General features: G+C 39.0%; 1 protein-coding gene across 5 annotated transcripts in view; it reads right to left on the bottom strand.

Moving 5' to 3' along the window:
- The window catches only part of xkr4 (XK related 4), a 518,298-nt gene that overhangs the window by 33,290 nt on the left and 460,634 nt on the right, over positions 1 to 24,374 (bottom strand). For 2 of the 5 annotated variants that reach the window (XR_006311413.1, XR_006311412.1), the window contains exon 3: positions 10,319 to 11,362. The exons of 2 other annotated variants lie outside the window; for them this stretch is intronic. Coding sequence is in view for 1 of the 3 variants with exons in the window: in XM_043688364.1 (XP_043544299.1) it covers positions 10,434 to 11,362 (929 nt within the window). In the remaining 2 variants the exon portion in view is untranslated. Of the gene's footprint in view, positions 1 to 8,543; positions 11,363 to 24,374 lie in introns of those variants that run through there. One more of the 5 variants, XM_043688364.1, reaches the window with a different exon arrangement.

Raw genomic sequence — 24,374 nt, 5'->3', positions numbered from 1 at the left:
AGTTGAGGATAGTTATAGCTAAAGTGACTAGGAAGATAGAGTAGCAGGACTGACACCAACAAGCAGTGGCAGATATTTAATGAAGTAATTCATGGCTCTGTGAAAATACATAGTCTGGAAGAAAGATTCTAAGAGAGGGATAATCGACATGGCTAAACCAAGAAAGTTAAGGAGAGTATTAAGAAAGAAGTAAAAGAATATAAGGAGACCAAAATCAGTGATAACCCCCAAAGATTGGGATAAATTCAGAATCCAGCAAAAGATAATAAAGTCAGAGAAAGTAAACTATGACTGCAAACTGGAGAGGAATATAGAAATTGACAATAAGAGCTTCTTTAAATATGTAAAAAGGAAGAGAAAGGTCAAAGCAACGTAGGCTCTTTTGAAAATGAATCTGGGGAGGCTGTTTTGGGGAACAAGGAAATGGTAGAAGAATTAAACAGATATTTTGCATCAGTCTTTATGGACAGATATATTTTGAGTGTTCCATTACTACTAAAGAATTTGGGGGAATTAAGTACCACCACCAGCATCTTTAAAACAATTGTGTTAGAATCTGAAAAGAGGTACCCAGAGAGATAGTGGATGTATTAGGTGTAATTTTCCAAAAAAAATCCTTGCTTTCTGGAGAATTATAAAATAATTGGAAAACTGCTAATGTGACTCCACAATTTTTTAAAAAATGAAGAAGGCAAAAGGCAAATAAATGTAGGCCAATTCATCTAACATTTATCTTTGGAAAAATATTGGAATCAATTAATAAGGAAATATATGGAATATATGGAAAATCATGATCTATTCAAGCAGAGCCAGCATGGCTACATGAAAGACAAATAATATTTGACAAATCTATTTGAGTATTTTGAGGAAATCTCAGCTAAAATGGATAGAGGGGAACCAGTAGCTGTGTTGTATGTGAACTTCCAAAAGGCATTCAACAAGTTTGACAGAAAGTTGTAGAATCCTACAATGCTGAAATATGCCATTGTACCCATCAAGTCTACACCAACTCTCTGAAAGCATCCCATCCAGACATAGGCCCCACCCCCCACCCTATTTAGCAGAATCTCACATTTATCATAGCCAATCCACCTAACCTGCACATCTTTGGACTGTGAGATAAAATTGGAGCACTCAGCGGAACCCACATAAACATGGGAAAATGTGTTGGGATATAAAAAGCTTATACAGAGATACTGACAGGCTAAGTAAGTAGACAAAAAGTTGGCGAATGAGTATAATTGTGGAAAAAAGCAAAGCTGTTCATTTTGGAAGAGAGAACAGAAGGGCAAAATATTAACTAAATTGAGAAAAAGTACAGGAAACTGCATAACTTAAGGACTTGAAGGTAATAGCACACAACTGCAGCAGGTAAACAGAAAGGCTAATGGAATATTGGTCTTTATTTCAAAGGGATTGGAGTATAAAAGTAGGGAAGTCCTAGTGCAACTGTAAAAGATGCTGGTGTGACCACATCTGGAGTACTATGAACAGTCTTAGTCCCCTAAGTAAAGATATAATTTCATCGAAGAGAACTCAGAGAAGGTTCACTTGGATGATCTCTGAAATGGAGAGATTCTATTATGATTATTAAGCAGGACAGAACTCAACTCACTGGAGGTTGGAAGAATGAGAGGTGATCTCGTTAAAACATATAAGATTCTTACGGGGCTTGACAGGGTAAACGCTGGGGCAAATGTTTCCCCTTATGGGAGAGTCTAGAGCCAGAGGACATTGTCTCAGAATAAAGAAGTGCCAATTTAAGACTGAGAAGACGAGGAATTTCATATCTCAGAGGGTTGTGAGTTTTTGGAATTCCTTACCGCAAAGAGCTGTGGGGCAGATTCCTTATGTATATTTAAGATTATGATGGATAGATTCCTGCTTAGTAGGTGAATCAAATGTTACGAGAAAGGGCAGGAAATTTGACATGGAGATTGTCCAATCAGCCATGATCTTATTGAATTCCGGTGCAGGCTTGGGGACTGAATGACCTTGACCTGTTTCTGTTTTGTGTTGTCTTGTGGATCTAGGTGGAACATTGGGCACAAGATTTCTATTTATTCAGAAGCAAGTTTTGATTATAATACAAAAAGGATTTTGAAAAAAAATCTAGAAAAATCCAATGTCATAAATTAAAGTAACAGTTAACATAGAATTCACAATATTTTCAATTATCTCAGTTCACATGAAAAATCTCAGCTTTAACATGGCCAATCTAAAGTTGCTGCTTTCTATTGCTCTAAGAGAATACTTTGTCCTTACTACTTCTATACTTTTCTGCAGATACAACATGTTATTTATGTTTCAAATAAATAACTGTATGTAACTTGGTCAATGAAACAGGTTACAAGTTTTACTTTCAGGACGATTATGAAGTCTTTGTACAAATTTCCTTATTTATCCTATTGACTTTGCTTTATGGACATATGATAATAAACAGAAGCTGCAGCACAGGTCTTATTCATGAATTTGTGGTTTTGCACCGGAACGGTAGCCATTGGATTGTTAATAGCAAAGATTTTTGTTTGAGAAACCAATCAAAAATGCAACACCAATAATGTCTGCCAAAGTGTAACCAGTGTAAAACATAGGAAAGCAATGTAAGACAGAGGAGAAAATGCAAAAGATTTCATATTTGGAACCCTGAGGGTGCATCACACAAATATTTGGAGGTGTTCTAATCATGAAAAAAAAATGGAAAAGTTGTGATGGAGTGATGAAATTGGTGATTTATTAGTGACTTTCAATATTCTGTCAGAAGATCAACATCCTGAAATCCTAAAGAGACAAAAAGCCAAGTGGAGAGATCAAGCAATTTCCATGTGAAGAATTGTAGCATGGAGAGCTTTTAGGTAGGGTCTTCCTTTTCATCTACTTATACCAAGTGGATGCTTTGGAATATTTCCAGGGCTGGTCCATTAAAAAAACCCTCACACATAAGCATGAGAGTTGCTGTTTTACCCGCTGGGACTTTATGAGACTTCAAACCATTATTTGGAATGAGTGATCAGTTCCAGAATCTTTCTGTCCCATTGGAAACAAAAGATACCAGGAGCCAAATTTTGTACACCCATTTTAAGACCTAATCAAATCCACTTCTTTGATGAAGCTTTTGGTTATGGTTGTAGATAGTCTCCTTGAGTCTCCTCCCAGCTGTTCGAGCAGCATGATTTCATGCAGACATTCTAGCTTATCATTTTTGGCTAGCATGTTCCGAGTATGAACCTTTCCTGCTTTGGAGTGACTCCTTTGTGCGAATGTAGATGAGATCTCAGGTTTTAGACTCAGGTAAACAGAAATTTGACTCTGTCATAATTGCCAGGAGCGGCACCAGACATGCCTAAAAATGTGGTGTCAACCTGCTGAAGCTACCAAACAGCTACTGGTTGCCAAATAGCATAAGAAGCTTGTCATAGACAAAGCTAAGCAATCCCATAATCAAAGGACCAGGTTTAAGCTCTCCAGTCCTGCCACAATGGTGGTGGACACTTGAATATCTCACTGGATGAGGTGGTTCCAAAAATGTCCCCATCCACAACGATGGAAAAGCCCAACACCTTTTATTAAAATTAAAAAAGCTGAAGCATGTGCACCAATCTTGAGCCAAAAGTGCCAAGTGGATGACCTGTGGAGCTCATCCAGTGATCCACAGCAGCACAGATTCCAGTCTTGAGCCAACTTTATTTAGTATACATGCTGTTAAGAAATGGTTGTTGGCACTGGATATTGCAAAGGCTTACATCATTGTGGCACCTGTACTGAAGAACTGTGCTCCAGAATTTGCCACACCCTTGGCCAAGCTGTTCCATTACCTCATGTTTGACAACCACCTGACAATGTGAACATTTTTCCAGGTATGCCCTGCACACAAGAAGCAGGACAAATCCAATCCAGACAATTACCACCTCATCAGTCCGCTCTCAATCATCAGTGAAATGATGGAAGGTGTCATCAAAAGTACTATCAAGCAGCCCCTCTTTCGCACAACCTGCTCATCAATGCCCAGTTTGGGTTCTGCCTAGACAAAATAGCTCCAGACCAAATTACAGTCTTGGTTTAAACATTGTCAAAAGAACTGAATTTCATAGGTAAAATGTGAGTGACAGTGTGTGGTATAAGGAGTCTTAACAAAACTGGTATAAATGGGAATCGGGGGCAAACATTACAAATTGGCAACTGTAAAAGTGGAGCAAGCAAAAAGGTAGGTGGTGATAATCATTGATGAAATCTACAAGAGAAAATCTATTAAGAAAATATTTCCACAGATTTGTGATTGGTCATGACTCCCAATAGAAGTGTAACAAGCCAGAATGTCACCCACCCAACAACATTAGTACTGATGACTTCTGAGATCAGCACACTTCAAATAATTTACACAAACTCCAGGCATTGTAATTACTTACTAGAAAATACAGTATATTGTTGCAGGATTTAAAGGCCTCTATTCACTTTAAAGACCAGGTATCTACAAAATTATGTTGGCTGGAGGCAAGTTTCTGATCTGTGTTTAAGTGTTGGAGAAATCACTTGGAAGGCATGATGCCTAACTCCATCCATTATGTTTCCACTTTCCAAGCCAGCTGGACAGGTTCTTACATTGGTTTGGAAGTAAGGAGATTGGGCTGAGGGGAAGACCTCTTGCAAACAACAAAAACGTGTTTCAAGGAGAGCTGCAGAAGGCATATTCATAGAGGTGACTAAAGCTTTAAGTACCAGTTAAACCATCAAATGCATGAGACATTCATATCAGCTCGAACAATAGTTGAAAATGTGGCAAAATAGGAGGCTCTGTCGTGTTGTTAATGCAACTACACAAGAGATGTTGCATTTAAAAGTTCTTTTCAGGATTCAGTTACTACTAATACATTGTTGCTCCCTACTTCTTCTATTTAGGTAATACATAGTACTTGATTGGTATAAAGGATCCATACTTCATACCTTGGTACCAAGAAGAAACAATTGCGTAAAAATATTAGGCATTCTCACAAACAGTTCATGGTCACACAAATTTATGAAGTCTCTAGAGTTTATGTGTGTGTATGAACAGTTTTTAATGAAACATCCTTTCATGATTTAGTCTATTGGTGCTATATGAGTTGTTGAGCATAGGGCTGTCAACAACAATGTGTCTTAGTTAGGACTTTTAATATAGTAACCATATTTGAAAGTCAGGAAGTTTCCTGTATGAAATTAATCCCAAACTCTGTTTGTATTTAGCTCGAGGATTTTCTTTCTGCAATCTATCTAGCAGTGCTTCTGGTTAACTTGCCTAGGTTCCTATGTTTTATTCAGCTTCCATATGAGCAAGGGGGAAAATGGTAACTGATTTGTGGGAAGCAATTTTAAAAAATGTAAAGCTACCTGGCAAGGAAAAAAACAAAACAACATTGAATTAGAAATAATAGTGGGTTTTACATTATTTCCATGAGGTTTCCACAGATGTTTGACAACAGTAACAATAGACAATCTAAAGGATGTCCACAGATATTCAATGTCAACGTTTTTGGAAATCCTACCAATCTAGCTACCAGCCACTAAAAATAACTCTTGCCTTTTTTTCTCATGCCTCAAGATCTTGGGCATGCATTTTGCACAGGTTAGAATATTTGTAATAGCAATTGGAGTAAAAGTGATGAAACGTGAAACCTAAGACATTATTATGTTATTAGAGTTTCACTTTCAATCAGCCATTCATATGAAAATGACATTAGAAAATGGTCTATAGAAATGACATTAGAAAATAGGTAGGTGCAAAAGTGGCTGCATATTTCCACATAATGGAATTCATGCTTGTTTTGCTTTAACAACTACCCAATGCATTAAGTGGCTTTTATTTCTTTTGCCAACTATGTTTGGAAGTGACATTATCTTTGTTAGCAAATAACAGTTTTCCAAATGTTTTTCATATAATTTGACCAACTAGCATTCTTGAATTATCTCAGCCCTACTTTAATAAAGGAAAGGTAACTGGGAATAATTGATAGAAATAAGATTTGCATTCCTCCATTGAATATCATACTAATTTTAAAGTGTATTAATTCCACCTTTGCACCAAGAAAACTGGAGATTTAAATAAAAAATTTGAAATGTGTAATCTTACTTAATAAGAATGTTATGAAGTTTGAGAGAAATTATTAACAAAAGAGTATCAGGGCTTGGTAATGAAAGAAGATGACATGGAAAAGAATACAATGTCCAACTTAATGCAAAGTCAAAAATCACAGAACATCAGGTTATAGTCCAACGGGTTTTATTTGAAAACACTACTCTCCGGAGTGCTGCTCCTTCATCAAGTGCTAGTGAAAGAGGAAGACCTTAGATATAGAATTTATCAGGATATGTCAAAAGATCATACAACTCATGCGAATGAATTGAATACAATTAAGGCGGCTCATAAATCTTTAATCAGTTAGAATGGAGGTGCAAGTTTCAATTGATTAATATGCAAATCTTGGAATTTCTTTCAAGTCACTGCCCCGAGATAACTGAATGTTTTATCAATATAAAGGAGGTGTCACCTACGGTCAGACAGCGTACTTTGGATGTGAGATATTGTTTGGAATCTGTCTGTGTCTTTACCTGGAGTCAGGCTGGTTTTATTTCCAAAGTAGGAGTTTATAAAATGCTACATTGACTGACTATCTACAAGTTGCATGTTGTTTGAACAATATTAGAATGCATCTGCAAATACATGATTTTGAGATGCCGATGTTGGACTGGGATGTACAAAGTTAAAAATCACACAACACCAGGTTATAGTCCAACAGGTTTATTGGAACCTCTAGCTTTTGGAGCGCTGCTCCTTCATCAGCTATATACTCCACAACCACCTGATGAAGGAGCACCGGTCCGAAAACTAGTGCTTCCAAATAAACCTGTTGGACTATAACCTGGTGTTATGTGATTTTTAACTCTGCAAATACAAATCTGCAAATGCAAATTCACCCTACAGATTTATATGTGCATGCTTGTGTGCGTGTGCACGAGAGAGAGGGGGAGAATGTGTGTATGTCAGGAGGAGAGAGAGAGAGAGAGAGAGAGTGTGTGTTTATGTGTGAGTTTGAAAGAGTGCATGTATGAGTGTGAGGGAGTATATGCATTTGAGAGAGTGTGTAAGAGTGTGTCTATATATGTGAGTGTATATTGTCTTACAGGAGGTGTCACTTCTTTATATTGATAACATCTTAAGTTATCTCAGGGCAGTGACTTGAAAGAAATTCTGGGATTTGCATATTACTCAATCAAAACCTGCACCTCTATTCTAACTGATTAAAGATTGAAGAGCCATCTTAGGTGTGTTCAATTTGTTCACATGAGTTCTATGACCCTTTAACCTTTTCCTTATAAATTCTATATCTAATGTCTTCCTCTCTCACTAGCATTTGATGAAGGAGCAGAACTCTGAAGACTAGTGTTTTTCCAAATAAACCAGTTGGACTACAACTTGGTGTTGTGTGATTTTTAACTTTGTCCAACCCAGTTCAACACCAGCTCCTCCACATCAGAACTTAATGCAGAAAGATTTGAGGATAAATAGTCAAGTAAATCACATACAGTGAATATTGAAGGAAAATCTACTAATTATAGGTTAGTTTCTGTGGGATACTATACGGCAGTAGTTTTTTTTAGAAGTCCACAGTACAATATTTTGGAAATATTTAGACTGAATATGTATGATTTACTATGGGACTCAAGTGTCAAATTCCCAGATGTGTATAACATCCATCACCAATAGAATGATGATTTACCATTATGATGGAAATACTTTCATGGCTATATGGAGAGGGCAGGGAATCACAATGGTTGCGTAGCTTTTTTACAGCTGGTATAGGTATGATGGGCTGAATGACCTCTTTCTGTTCTGTTTTATTCTGCTTTGCTAGTCTTTACTGGGAATTCCATTATCATTTCTTAGCATTCCACCTACCTTATATAAACCACTTGGTATTATTTCTATTCATTTCTTTTCTCATCAACTTACTTAATTTCCTTTTCAAAATAGCTATATGATTTGACTCAACTATTTCACATTCTAGCAAGCTCCAGCTTTTAAAGTTGCAAAGGGATCACAGATTTTTTGTAGTAATAATTTGATGTTCAAAGAAGTTTTAAAAATCTGAACTCTAAACTGTAAATTTTAAATATGGATATTAAATAACGGACTTTCCAATGATGACAGAAGTACAGAATTTCAGGGAAGATTGATGTCTGCAATCTTTAAAGCACCCTTTTATTGTTTGTTACTAGTATTTGACATTATTGTAAAGTGTTTCTCCCTTAAAACATGGATTAAATGCAAAGTCCTTTGAAGTGGTTGACTAATTAAATTAGAGATTGCAGTCACTGTTGACCGAAAGGCCTTTTTTTACAGTTCACTAAGGCTATCTTGGGCAAAGATTCAGCCTATGTCCACAACAAGAGAATGTAAAAGCTGCCTAATATGATTCTATAGTAACTTTATTAATTAACTTTATACTGTAAATAACAAATCGAACAAACATTTATTTGCTAATTAGTAACTGTATAAATTGTTTATTTGAATATGAATTTAGGGACAAAGAATAAATGACTTTTGCTGCAATTTATATCATTGTGTAAAAATTACAAAACTACTCAATGTAGTCAACAAATCAGATATATGTTTGATTGATGAAAATATCAATTAATCAATGGTGCAATATGAACCATTTTCACCCAACCTAAACTCTCTGAACTGCAATCATCCTCCACAAATTACTGATAACTGTCAATCTGGCTGTAGTATACTATGTATTCGAAATACTGACCAAAGTTTCTGCTTCAAAATTACTATAATGCCAGAGGACTACAAGTACAGATTGACAAATAATAACCTATTTGGCAAGAGGTCATTTAATATCTACACATTAAGATATCCATGGCTGACATGTATAGAATACTGTACAACTGAAACATTAATGCAAATTATGGAAAATTGGAGGAATTTTATCTTGCACTAAATTAACAGATTAAAACACCTTTTAACATATATGATATACATAGTGTTCAGTTAATCAAAAAAGTAAAATCCCGAAACAAGTTTTTATCCTTTATAAAAGTTTTCTTAATTACAATGTTTTTGAAAAGAAAGAACAATTTTTCTAACCTATTCTTTGCATATTCTCTTTGAATTTAGATTTTTCAGACAAAAGCACTTGTATCGGTAATTATTAATAACAGAAACTTAAATATTGTACAATAAGTAAAAACAGCTTCTACTGACAAGCAAGTTCAATCTTTTCTAATGCAATGATTTTAAAGCTTCTCCCTACCACAGTCGCAACCAATCACTCATAATTGATCTATACAATTATACTGCCACAGAATGCAATGCCATTGTACACTCAACAAAGTAGGAATTATTTTACCAATCTTCTCTTGCAACAGTCTGCAAAACGTTTTGCCCCTCATTATTCTTTTTATAGAGTGCACATTCTGACTGCACGAGTAATGACTACAATCTGGATTTGTAGCTCAATAGCGCTTTCAATATTGAGGGAAATTTCATAGTCAGTTAGTAGAACTGGGTTTGTTGAGAACTCTTTCCAATATTTGGAAATTAGTTTGGCAGCATGTGCTTATACTCTACTTAAATAAGTCTCACCCAATGCACTAATAGAGTGTGTCTGAATTTGTAGAGGTTGAAACAAAATTAATAATTTCATAGCTTTTGCTTCACTTCTACACTGAGATCATTACAACCATTTCTGATATTAAAAATCCAGGGCTATAAGCTCCATCAGATTACTAAACAGCTACGAAGTGCAGGCTTGTGTTTTGGTACAGATACTTTTACTTAAGTTTTATACATGTATTTAGATATTTAAAATTCCATTTCAGTTCTCATCATGATATAATCTGGAATGGAAAGCTGCCAAGGTTGTTTTCAACATCTGCATAAAATTTAGTTCACAATATCACGATTATCCATTTAAAAAGTTACTTTCAACTATAGTTCACAATATATATTTAAAAAAAAAATTACAATTTAAACTCCTGATTACATAAATCGAAGAGATAGATTTTGCAAATATTATTCATTCTAAGATACTAGAAAATGTGCATATTCATACTGCCAGCAAAGAATGCATTTTGAATTCTTGACAGCTCAGAGAAGCCCAATTTGGTAAATTTTATTGGCAGATGAATTAGCACCATATTATTAAAGTTCTAACAAAATGGTAATCATAGTAATGTTAGTCTGCCTCACCAAAATTCATTAATATTGATGCTCAAGGCAGCACTTAAATCAATATACTGTGTGCATCAAAATCTGATTTATAAAGAATATGTTTACCATATCTCTCTTTGCAGCACACATTGAAAATCTTCCACCCATTGTTACACCACAACCCTACTTTCAACCTCTGGTTTGGCAAGTGATTTTCTTAATAAAACAATGTGTTAACTTATCACAGAGTAGTTTCATACTCCAACCGTTCTTCAATGAGGGCTTCATCCTTGTATTGAAGTTGAGGTGGAGAAGATACACATTCAAAAGCAAGGATAGCCTTTCGTAGACTTCTGTCCAAAACATGTCTGTCCCATGCTGGATATTTGTTTCTCAAAAGATCAATTTTGATCACTGTTTCTTCTATCCTTGGAGTGCGAGAAGATGGTGTAGGGGGTGCAGTAGATCTAACCTGAAAAACAGGCATGCTACCATCCCTTTCTGTGAATTTCTGTTCCCTATTTTGGGTCATAGCCCTCAAAGTATTTGCTGCTGTCTCTGCAGGCAAATTGAAAGTAGCCACAGGCTCCTTGCAAGCACACCTTTGTGACTGGCCAAACCTTGGTCCATTTGGATGAAAAAAGGCATAGTACATCAACATAAAAACAATTCCAGTCAAAAAACTACTAAAGACAACACAAAGCGCTGGTATGGCAAAAGCATCTGTTATTTGAGGTGCTCGGTACAAATACCACAGTGCACTCAAGACAGTGTTTTCCAAGAGGATTACAAAGTAGTAGATAAAAAGTCGACACCGAGTTCTTCCTTCTTTAACATTGAACCAACTGAAAATGTAGATTATTCCTACAACCATGTCAAATACAATCTCCTCCCATTTGGTTATGCAGAACTCCGTTTCACAATGAACAATCCAGAAAGTCATGATGCACCAATGCAAGACAATGAAGATCCCAAAATACAGCTGGAAAACTGATGCAAACAAAGCAAAGGTGATGACTCTGGCTGCAATAGTGAAGAAATGCCAACAGAACTGAATGATAACAGCCATGTAGCTGATGGGTTTTTTATCATTCCTGGAATCACGAAGAGCTTTCTGGTAAGATGCCAAGGCCCAGGCCAACGACACAAGGGATGCTGCAGCTGTAAGGCCTACAGAAGAGAAAGAAGTTCACAGTTAGTTAATAATTTTAAATCAATGATGGAGGAGAAACTATGAATAAAATAATCCCTATGAAATACCTTTGTCAAATTCAAGTTGACATCTTTTTTAAAAGATCTTTCCAAAACATACATAACCAATTATGTGAAACTGTTTTAAAAATGCCTTTCATTTGTCAGTTTATTCAATTGTTTTTCATAAAATATGAATTTTCTTAAATCACTGCATTGGATTGCTGTGATTAATCAGTGTATTATCTGATGAAAATATTTGGCCTTCAATTTTAAGCATTGGAATGCATATGATTCCCAAGGTCGGTGGCGAACAGAAGGAGTTTAGGGATGTAATTAACAGCTGGCCATATTCCATAAACATCTATGCTAAGCTGTCAAAACCTGGCAGGCAGAACTAGGCATTCTTAACAAAAAGCTGCAACCTTTGATTGAAGCAAATGATGAGAGTATCCTGGATGCAGTTATACAGTGCAAGTTAATTAAATGGCAAGGAAGGCCCAAAGCTGTCTCGTGAGATCCAGAGAAGCATTCCCACTCGTCTTAGCACTCAAAAAAGCCTAATATCAAATGTGACTGATTTTTCACCTTGCATAGATATTTTTTATTTCATTTTCCTGGCATATTTGACTTCCTAGAGAATCTGACTTTGCTCCCTCAGTCAGATCACTGACTAATACTGCAGATGGGCCTCACTGATTAACAGGGCTTGATCTGCATCAAGATGTATATTAATGAACCCTGCTTTTTTTGTATGGACATTGTACTACTCAAAATGATAAGCTGACATCAAACCAAGGGAGAAGACAGAATAAAGGGAAGGGATTCTCTGAGACAGACAATTCTCGAAGGTATATGTATAGATTATTAGTTCTCAGTTCATATTTTTTTCTCGGAGGTCTATTTGTGATTTGTATGTTTTTTTTCTTCAGTGCATACAAAGTATGGCCTACAAATATTTACATAAATAAGATGCAAGATGGTCATTTTTCAAAAAAGAAAAGTTTGTTTGCTTTGTTTACAGCATAGTCCATCTCCAAATAGAAATTATTTGAGTGGTGAAAATAATTGCAGGTTGAGCTGTATTTGCGATATACCTTAGTGGATGAGGTTTCTTCTGGGTACTTAGAGCAGGGCCTGCACAACAGGTTGGTGCAACGTTTTCAATAATATTCAAAGATGTGACAGGGATGATCCTTGAAATGTGGATAAAAGGATAATTAGAAAGCACTAATTTGAACCTGTCTGATCTTTCTAAAGTGCTTCTTGTACATATGCCCTTTAGCTTTGTGATTTCATGAAGGTATGGAGCCAGATTTTCATTCCTGAATGGAGGTGTAAATCAGATCACAAAAACAGAAGTTTCACATGCAGGAGAAATAACTTTTGTGTGGCTTTCCTATGGGTCAGGAAAACCTTGCATGCAAATTAAACATGTACCTCTGGGTACTTTGGGAGGACCACAGAATATGACTCATATTTTACACACCTGACTCAAAGATTCAGCTTATGGAGGCACTTGTATTCATGAATCCAATATCTCAAGTCCTATTCCTCAAATACTTGAGTGTTGAATAAAGCATTTAACCTTCATAACTACCACATGCAACCACTTACAATTGTTTTGATACAGATTATTTCTCGATAAACTGAGTTCCAAGAAACATATTACATAGCCTGTCTATGCACCTGCCAGCTGCTGTGGCTGTCTGGAAAGTCATTCCAGGAACATCACGCCTAATTCTTGATAACACCTGCCTTCCACACGAGTAAAATTAAACCATTGAGGCAGTTTCTCCCAAGTTGGGTCTGCAAAATTGGGAGTGTTCCTGACACTACTCACTTAATTTTGGAATAAAATTCAGGCCTATATATATGACTAATTTTCTCAAATATGAATTTCTGATAGGAAGTCTTATCTCTTGCCAAAGCTTACAGAAGAATTCCTGTGAATCTTTCCACTCATTGGAATACATTGCAAACAATGGAAATTCTCAACCCGTTGTTTGAAGAGAGGCTCAGGAACACTCCTTTCTGAATGTAAGTTTGCTCAATGAGCTGGAAGGCTCGTTTTCAGATGTTTCATCACCGTACTAGGTAATATCATCAGTGAGCCTCCAGTGAAGCACTGGTGTTATGACCCATTTTCTATTTATGTGTTTAGTTTCCTTGTGTTGGTGCTAACTCGCTAAATCCTTTCTAAAACTTGGCTTATCATGTTGCTACACAAAGACTATTTGCTTAAATAATTCTGTACAACTAGTTGTAGTTTCACCCTTTCACACCTGGCATTTGTGGAGTTGAGTTCCAGAATCTTAAAGCCATAATCAAACTGAGACTCTGGTGCAGCACCTATACATTTTTGAAATATTATGCTTCAGCTGATACGTCCAAATTTGTCTCTGTTGAGGGTAAAGCAGATAGGAAAAATCTCATGATTCTATTTCAAGAATCGCAACGTGGTTTTCTCTGTTTAATGTTTGACTAAAAATTAATTATTTCATTTCTGTATAGATCTTAGGGTCTACCCATGCTGGGTACAGGCTGAGTTCAGATGGAGGATTTGAGGACAAAGAAAAGTACGTTGGAGGTATGCATTGGCATGAGTTGACACCAAGTTGGAATAGATGCTATAGAGGGCCATGGGAATACATTGCAAACAATGGGAATTCTCAACCCGTTGTTTGAAGAGAGGCTCAGGAACACTTCTTTCTGAATGTAAGTTTGCTCAATGAGCTGGAAGGCTCATTTTCAGATGTTTCATCACCGTACTAGGTAATATCATCAGTGAGCTTCCGATGAAGCACTGGTGTTATGACCCATTTTCTATTTATGTGTTTAGTTTCCTTGTGTTGGTGCTAACTCGCTAAATCCTTTCTAAAACTTGGCTTATCATGTTGCTACACAAAGACTATTTGCTTAATGGTGGAGCATGGGTTGATGCAGGAACCAACAAGTGCTTTGTGATTTGGATTCAGGGTCATAGGGCGGCATAGAAACAATGAGCTGTTATGTGGATGGCGTGAAATGGTATGGGTTGATATGGATGGGGCATAGTCTGAGTGTGTAGTGAAGGATAGGGCACTGTTATATGTTTTAGTCTTTCTTCTGAAGTTTCAATATTTTGCCAGTGCATAGATGCAGGACCTTTACCCAGCTTACAACAACATGCAGCATCCTCCGCTGTCAATTCCAGAAAACCCGATAGTCCAAATAATAATCTTCCATTTGGGCAGCCAATTTTAGAAGTCAGGATCATGGATCCTTGAAGTCTCCCAACTCTCCTTATTCATCAAGGGAATATTTAAAAAAAAGATAATGTAGAGATGGTGGCACTGTGATACTGCACTAATAACCTAGAAACCCAGCCTAATTCTCTGAGCACATGAGTTTGACTCGCAATGTAGTTGATAGTTACATTTGAATAAAATAAACTGTACAATTAAAAACTATCCTCAGGACAAATGTATAACCATTATTGATTGTTGTTAAAAATCTATGTGGTTACTGATGGTCTTAAGAAATGAAATCTGTCATAATTACCTGGTTTGGTCTAAACGTAATTCCAGATCCACAAAAATGTGATTGCTTTCTATTTGCTCTCTGAAATGACACTAGTAAGTCAAGCAGCTCAAATGGCAGTTAGGGATGGGCAATAAATGTAGTCCCACTCAATGACTCCCACATCCCATGAGAAATTTTTTAAAAAAATTAGCCAGTTAGCATGTCATCTGGAAAAGTATGACAGTCTTTTATAAACGAGCATGCACTACTGATAGATTATAGCAGAACATTTAGAAATATATAATGCAACTAAACAGAGTCAGCATGACTTCATGAAAGGAAAATTATGCTTAACAAATTTATTAGAGTTCTTTGAGAATGTGACAAGCAGGATAGACAAAGGGAAACCAGTATATGTAATATGTTTGGATTTCTAAAAGGTGCTTGAAAAGGCACCCCATGTAAGGCTACTAACTAAGATAAGAGCCCAAGGTGTTTTTGAATAGTGTATTAGCATAGGTAGAAGGTTGGCTAACAAAAAGAAGACAGACAGTTAGGATAAAGGGGGTAAGCTTCATGAAGGCAACCTGTCACGAACAGAGTGCCACAGGAATCAGTGCTGAGGCCACAATTCTTTACAGTATATTTTATTTTCCTCATCCAAATAATTAATGTGCTATCACCATGTTTAGGGATGAATCAAAAATTGGTGATGTGGTAACTTAAAGGTGATATTTTAAAGGGATCTGAGTGATACGAACTATGGCATGATTTATGTCAAAATCAGATGAGAAGACTGGCAAGGTCCATCTTGACGTCGGAAGCATCTCATTCCATCTTTCATGCTTTTACTGAGCAGTGAGATGAGTTTCTCACTGGACAGCAGCAAGTTGCCAAGTAAGGAGAAATTATTGTTTGTTGAACACCTGGTTGATGGAGCAACTTACCTCAGATTTCTATCTTACCAAATATGCTAACAAGCTAAATGTTGGGAAACTCAAATTCAAGTTAAGTTGGCTACCTGATGGATTCAACTTACTGCTTGCTCCAAAGAACCTCTACGTTGCATTCAAGCAAACAACATCTCAGGACACGATCCACGATACCATGCAAGCATACCTTGTCCATGGATATTAGCATCCAGCCTTGCCTACCCCTCATGGTACAGACACAGAGCTGCAGGTACTCCCTTCTCAATGACAATGAGTGGTCACCTAGCTGGTGCAGCACTTGAATAAATTTACTGCACAAGTTGAGCTTGAGAATAGATGATGGAGACATGTCCATCACTTTCTGGTGGAGCATATCTTACTGTTTGCAAAAATAATACTCAGCCCTCATCTGTAGGGTATTTCACCGATGACTCTTCCAAGATCCAAAAATGTCTTTCACTTCTGAAGAAGGGGCACTGGTCTTGAAATATTCACTGTTTTCTCTTCACAGATGCTGTACATCTGCTGACTTTCTCCAACAATTGCAGGGTTTTTTTTCAGATCTCCAATAGCCGTAGTTCATTGTTTTATTTTATCTTTGGGTCCTTATGTTCCCAATTCACACTGAAATTCCAGACACATATTCCCCTCATCAACTCCCCTCTCTTGTTAGCAAACCTGGTCCACTTTTCCTACAATCCCAAAATCCCCACAGCCTCACTGCACCTTCTGCTGTAACTGCAGAAAGCATTTACTTCCTCCCTCATTATCCAAGCACAAAACACACCTTCCAGTGCTTTACCTGCACTTCACACAATCCAGTCTACTGCATTCACTACTCAAAATGTGGTTTCCTCTATATTGGGGAAATGAAGCATAGGCTGGGGTGATCGCTTTGCAGAACGTTTACATTCTATCTGCAAAAATGATCCTGAACTTCCAGTTGCTTGCCACTTCAAAATACCACCCTGTTCCCTGGCCAACATCTCTGTCTCAGGCTTGTTGCAGTGCTCCAGTGAAGCTCAATGCAGGATGAAAAAACAACACCTCATCTTCTGCTTGCGGATCCTCCAGCCTTCCAGACTCAAAATCGTCTTCAATAACATTAGGGCTTGAGTTCTCTCTTGTCCTTACGCCAACCCCCACATACCAGGCCTTGCTATCACGTGGTCTGTTATTATACCCCAAGATGGCCTCCTATTTCAAGGATCATAATTTCCCCTCCCACATGGTCAACAATGCCCTCCAGCATATCTCCACCATTTCCTGCACCTTTGCCCTTGAAACCCACACCTCCAACTAATTTAGAACTCCTCTGGTCCTCATTTTCCACCCCACTAATCTCTAGATACAACACATTAATCTCCACCATTTCTGCCACTAACAATCAGACCCCACAATCAGAGATAGATTTCCCTCAAAGTTTGTGAGAAGATTTGTAACTCGGGTGCTCGTTGTTGTGGTTCTGTTCGCCGAGCTGGGAATTTGTGTTGCAGACGTTTCGTCCCCTGTCTAGATGACATCCTCAGTGCTTGGGAGCCTCCTCTAAAGCGCTTCTGTGTTGTTTCCTCCAGCATTCATAGTGGTTTGTCTCTGCCGCTTCCGGTTGTCAGTTCCAGCTGTCCACTGCAGTGGCCGGTATATTGGGTTCAGGTCGATGTGTTTGTTGATAGATTCTGTGGATGAGTGCCATGCCTCTAGGAATTCTCTGGCTGTTCTCTGTTTGGCTTGTCCTATAATAGTAGTTTGTCCCAGTCGAACTCATGTTGCTTGTCATCTGTGTGTGTGGATACTAAGGATAGCTGGTCATCTCATTTTGTGGCTAGTTGGTGTTCATGGATACGGATCGGTAGCTGTCTTCCTGTTTGTCCTATGTAGTGTTTTGTGCAGTCCTTGCATGGGATTTTGTACACTATGTTAGTTTTGCTCATGCTGGGTATCGGGCCCTTTGTCCTGGTGAGTTGTTGTCTGAGAGTGGCTGTTGGTTTGTGTGCTATTATGAGTCCTAGTGGTCGCAGTAGTCTGGCTGTCATTTCAGAAATGTTATTGATGTATGGTAACGTGGCTAGTCCTTTGGGTTGTGGTATGTCCTCATTCCCTTGTCTTTCCGTTAGGCATCTGTTGATGAAATTGGGGGGGGGTATCCGTTTTTGGTGAATACATTGTAGAGGTGTTCTTCTTCCTCTTTTTGCAGTTCTGGTGTGCTGCAGTGTGTTGTGGCTCTTTTGAACAGTGTCTTGATGCAACTTATTTTGCGTGTGTTGGGGTGGTTGCTTTCGTAGTTCAGGACTTGGTCTGTGTGTGTGGCTTTCCTGTATATCTTTGAGATGATTTCTCCGTTGGGTGTTCTCTGTACTGTCACGTCTAGGAATGGGATTTGGTTGTCCTTTTCTTCCTCTCTAGTGAATTTGATTCCTGTGAGTGTGGCGTTGATGATCCGGTGTCTGTTTTCTATTTGAGTTTTTAATGATTACAAAGGTGTCATCCACGTATTTGACCCAGAGATAAAATAAAACAATGAACTACGGCTACTGGAGATCTGAAAAAAAATAAAACCAGCAATTGTTGGAGAAAGCCAGCAGATGTACAGCATCTATGAGGTGAAAACAGTGAATTTGCGGTAAGACTGTTTGTTCTAATCTTTGCATTACAGCTTCTGCTATGAGTCCAGAGATGGGTGAGCCCATGGGTGTGCCGTTGATTTGGTTGTTGAATGTGAAGTGTGTTATGAGGCACAGGTCCAGTAGTTTGAGTATGCCGTCTTGGTTGTTAGGTTCCCCTTCTTGTTGTCTGTTCTGTATGTCCAGCAGGTTGGCTATTGTTTCTTTGGCTAGAGTTTTGTCAATAGAGGTGAACAGTGCCGTTACATCGAATGAAACCTAGTTTCTTCCTTGTCTATGTGTATATTTCTGTTGATGTCCAAGAATTCCTGTGTTGACTGATTAGAGTGTCTGGATCCGCTGATCAGGTGTTTCAGTTTCTGTTGTAGTTCTTTAGCCAGTTTGTGTGATGGTGTGATGGTAGCGATACGATGGGTCTGAGTGGGATGTCTGGTTTGTGCACTTTAGATAGTCCATAGAATCTGGGGGTAGTGTTGCTTTCAGGTTTCATTCTCTGTAGGTCAAACCTGGTTATCTGTCTGTTTTTTTGCAGGTTCCTCAGTGTGTTGTTTATCCTATTGGTGAGCTGTGGGGTGGGGTCAAACTCCCTCTTTTGGTAGGTGTTGGTATCTGCAAGTAGTTATTGTGCTTTCTGGATGTACTCTGCTTTGTCCAGGATGACCGTCATTCTGCCTTTGTCTGCTGGTAGTATGATTATGTTCTTACCATTTCTTAGTGTTTTTAGTGCTTCCCTGTCCTTGGTGTTGAGGTTGTGTGTTTGTCTTTTCCTTGTTATCAGGAGTACGATACTTTGTCTCACTGTTTGTTGTGTCTCTTCTGGCAGTCCATTGTTTCTGAGTGTCCATTCTAGTGCTGCTAGGAAGTCTGCTGTCTTGGCGTCCCTGTGGTTGTAGTTGAGTCTCTTGACCAGTATTGTTCCTTCCGTGTCTGTGACCTGTCTTTGGGAGAGGTTTCTAACCCAGGTATGTGTTGTGGTATCCTCTCCGTTGTGTGTTAGTTTGGCCATTTTTTCTTTTAGTGCCATTTTTTTGCGGTGTGTGGTCCTGTTCTGTCCTATGGTGACGGCCTGTTCTATACTCTGGGTCAGATATGTGGATGACACCATTGTAATCATTAAAAACACAGAAATAGAAAATACACACTGGATCATCAATGCCACACTCACTGGAATCAGATTCACTAGAGAGGAGGAAAAGGACAACCAACTCCCGTTCCTACACGTGATGGTACAGAGAACACTGAAAGGAGAATTCACCACAAAGGTATACAGGAAAGCCACACACATAGACCAAGTCCTGAACTACAAAAGCAACCACCCCAATACACAAAAGAGGTTGCATCAAGACACTGTTCAAAAGGGCCACAATACACTGCAGCACACCAGAACTGCTAAAAGAGGTGGAAGAACACCTCTACAATGTATTCGTCAAAAACGGATACACCCGCAATTTCATCAACAGATGCCTAACGGAAAGACAAGGGAATGAGGACATACCACAACCCAAAGGACTAGCCACGCTACCATACATCAATAACATTTCTGAAATGACAGCCAGACTACTACAACCACTAGGACCCATAATAGCACACAAACCAACAGCCACTCTCAGACAACAACTCACCAGGACAAAGGACCCGATACCCAGCATGAGCAAAATCAATATAGGGTACAAAATCCCATGCAAGGACTGCACAAAACACTACATAGGACAAACAGGAAGACAGCTACAGATCCATATCCATGAACACCAACTAGCCACGAAATGAGATGACCAGCTATCCTTAGTATCCACACACACAGATGACAAGCAACATGAGTTCGACTGGGACAACTACTATTATAGGACAAGCCAAACAGAGAACAGCCAGGGAATTCCTAGAGGCATGGCACTCATCCACAGATTCTATCAACAAACACATCGACCTGGACCCAATATACCGGCCACGGCAGCGGACAGCTGGAACTGACACCTGGAAGCGGCAGAGACAAACCACTATGAATGCCGGAGGAAACAACACAGAAGGCTTCACAGGAGGCTCCCAAGCACTGAGGACGTCACCTAGACAGGGGACGAAACGTCTGCAACACAAATTCCCAGCTCGGCGAATACAACCACAACATAGATTTCCCTCCCCACCCCTAACAGCATTCTGCAGAGACCATTCCCTCCACGATTCCCTTGTTAGATCCAATACCCTCACCAACCCACCCACCCCGGAACCTTTCCTTGCCGCCGCAAGAGGTATAACACTTGTGCCCACACTTGCCCCCTCACCTCCATCCAAGTCACCAAAGGTTCCTTCACATCTGACAGAGATTTTCCTGAACATCCAAACACCTCATTTACTGTGTCCGTTGCTTTCAATGTGGTCTCCCCTACAATGGGAATACAGGATGCCAACTCACAGAACGTTTCAGGGAACATCTCTGTGACACACGCAACAAACAACCCTACCGCCATGTGGCCGACCACTTCAACTCCCCCTCACCTTTTTGTTACAGATTTTTGTTACAGATGGGTGTAAATCGCTCAGGTTGCCTTTTGAAGGGACCACTCTCGCATGATGAAGTCGGTGCTGCAGCCTGGGCAAGGATTTCAGAATATAGTGGGCCATTCCCTGGATGCACGGATATTTTGACTGTACACAAATGGCACTGAGAGGACTTTATCACAATGCTGTAGGGAAGCTGAATAATGTCCCACAGTGCTTCTGATCACTGTTCCCACTTCCTGGATGTGTGTATCCATTATCTTGGCAGCTGCCATGACTCCTATATGGTGGAGCACTCTCATGTACCTGATGTTTTTGAGACTCCAGGTGTCTAACAAGGCTGGTGACTAGTGGACAAGGGCTACCAACTGCACCCATGGTTTATGACACCATTGCACAATTCATGGTGTTAACTGCTTTTCCTGAACAGTTCTCAACTTTTAATAAAGGTTGGCATGGTCTTGGTTGTCTCATCTGTTCATCCTCGTTGAATGGAGATCCTTATGTGATCAATGATGGCCACTTTTTTTTCTTTTGTTCATTGGATGTGGGGTTCACAAGCTATGACAATCTTTATCACCCATCCTTAATTGGTGTTGAGAAGGTAGTGCCTTCTTGGACCACTTTAGTCTATAGAATATACATATGGGCCATTTACTGCCCAGCCTCAATTTTGAAGAAAGCAGCAGGATGTCATGGATAGGGTGGGAGTATGCTTGCTCAGGTTTTGGGCATGAGTGAAGCTGTGCCCCTCATTGGTTCCCTTTCTAAACCATGTATCTGCTGTCAAGAACTTCACCCTTGCCTATATAAACAGGAGTATTACCCATCTGCAGACTAACTGCAGTGATAGAATTACAAAAAAACTCAGAAAAATAAAATAAACAACAAATAGATGATACACAGAAAGGGAATCCAAGATGAACTGTAGAACCCTGGTAAGTACCAAGGATCGGTGGAAAATCGGTGTGCATGTACACCAGTCCTTTAAGATATCAGGACAAGTGGATAAAGTGGTTTGGAAGGCATACGGAATATTTGCCTTTATTAATCGAGATATAGAGTTTAGGAGCAGGGAGTTTATGCTGGAACTATATAAAATATTGGCTAGACCACAGCTAGTGTATTGTGTGCAGATCTGGAATCTACAATTTAGGATAGGTGTGATAATACCGGAGAGGGTGCAGAGGAGATTAACCAGGATGTAACCCGGGCTAAAGAGTTTCAGTTATGAAGAGAGATTGGACATGTTGGGGTTGTTTTCCTTCAAGCAGTAGAAATTGAGAAAGGGATACATTGAGGTATATAGGAGTGTTAATAGGTAAACAGGAAGAAACCTTTCCCCTTGATGGAGAGATCAATGACTAGGGGTAATTTATTTAAGGTAAGGGACAAAGGTTTAGATATGAAAGAAATCTTTTTCACCCAGGTGGAGGGAATCTGGAACTCACTGACTGTAAGGGTGACTGAGGCAAAAATCCTCATAACTTTTTAGAAATATTTAGATGTGCACTTGCAACACGAAGGCATGCAAGCCTATGGGCCAAGTGCTGGAATATGGGATTAAAATAGTTAGGTACTGGTTTTGACTGGCATGGACATGATAGGTTGAAGGGCCTTTCACAAAAGCCAAAACCAAAAATTGGAAAACAGCTTTTCTAAATGAAAGTCCTGACTGAAGTTTCAAGGTTACCAATTTAAATTCCATCCTAGAAACTTAGCAAATAGGTGCAGGTGGCCCTTTGAGCCTGCTCTGCCATTCATTCTAAATCATGGTTGATCATCCGAGTCTGTTCTGTTTATCCCTCATAACCTTTGATCCCTTTAGTCCCAAGTGAAATCATACAATGGTTTGGCATGAATTGCTTTCTCTAGTAATAAATGCCACAAGATCACATCTCTCTGGATGAAGACATTTCTCCTCATCTCAGTCCTGAATGGTGTGCCCTGCTTCCTTAGATATGACTTCGAGATTGAGGTTTAACCACTATAGGGAGCATCTTTTCTGCAATTACCTGTTAGAATTTTATAGCTTTCAATGAGATCCCCTCTCATTCTTTTGAACCGTAATGAAAATAATCCTGTCCAATTCAACATTTATCATACGCTAGTCTGCCATTCCAGGAATAAGTCTGGCAAGCCTTTGATTAGATTAGATTAGATTAGATTACATTACAGTGTGGAAACAGGCCCTTCGGCCCAACGAGTCCACACCGACCCGCCGAAGCGAAACCCACCCAGACCCCAACATTCACCCCTTACCTAACACTATGGGCAATTTAGTATGGCCAATTCACCTGACCCTGCACTCCCTCTTTAGCAAGAACATATTTCCTCAGATAAGGCAGTCCAAAACTGCACCTAATACTCCAGGTGTGATCTCATCAAGGCCCTGTATAATTGCAGCTCTGTATTCTGTATCCCTGCTCCTGTATTCAAGTCCTCTTGCTATGAAGCCCAGCATACAATTTGCTTTCTTTACGACCTGCTGCATCTGCAATGCTTACCTCTAGTGACTAGGTCTCGTTGCACATTCTCTCAATTTATAGCCATTCTAATAATAATCTGCCTTTCCTGTTTCACTATCAAATTGGATGGACTTGCATTTATCCACATTAAACTGTGTTTACCAACTAGTTCATCATTTCTATTTCTGTTTGAAGATTACATTCCACAATTCAGTTTGCTTTACATTGAAATTTGAAAACAGGTCACCTTTCTATATGAGACAATGAAATAGAGGGATGTTACTTTGTCATGACTGAAACTCCAACTATATATAAATCTTCATCAGTTGCATTTTTGAGGGAAATTCCTGAAGTAAATAAAAGTGCATTCTTAGCAGTGATTGATTAAGATATTTAAAGGAAACATGAACTCTGGTGATGACAAGTATATTTTCTATGGTATTTGGGCTTACACTTAGATCTTTAACACTTTTTGAAGCAATTACTGTTTGTCTATTTTGTTGTTTTGTATCCTCATTTCTTTTTCCTAATCCTTAGCTGAGCCTTATTATTCAATGTACTTTTCTAATTTTTTCTCTCTATGATTGGAATCAACCCAGTCATGCGTTTTACAGCCTGTGCTTGCTGACCCATGAGCAATGTCATGAAAATTCATCCAAACAACCACTCCTTTCAAATGAAGCCAACTAAAACCTGTGATGCAAGAACTTTGATCACATTTCTAGGCTGTGTCCTCACACGCGGCATGACATCGAACAATTCTTCCGCCGCCTTCGCCTCCGTGCCTACTTCTTTAACCAAGACTCTCGCCCACCCTCTGACGACCCCTTCTCCAGCCTCCAACACACCCCATCCACCTGGACACCCCGTGCTGGCCTCCTACCTGCCCTCAACCTCTTCATAGCTAACTGCCGCCGCGATATTAACCGCCACCTGAACTCCCCCACCCCTCTCACCCACTCCAACCTCTCAC

Source organism: Chiloscyllium plagiosum, chromosome 4 (assembly GCF_004010195.1).
Source record: "Chiloscyllium plagiosum isolate BGI_BamShark_2017 chromosome 4, ASM401019v2, whole genome shotgun sequence".
NCBI lineage: Eukaryota > Metazoa > Chordata > Chondrichthyes > Orectolobiformes > Hemiscylliidae > Chiloscyllium > Chiloscyllium plagiosum.
Note: the sequence above shows the minus strand (reverse complement) of the source record. Positions and strands in the feature narration are given on the sequence as shown.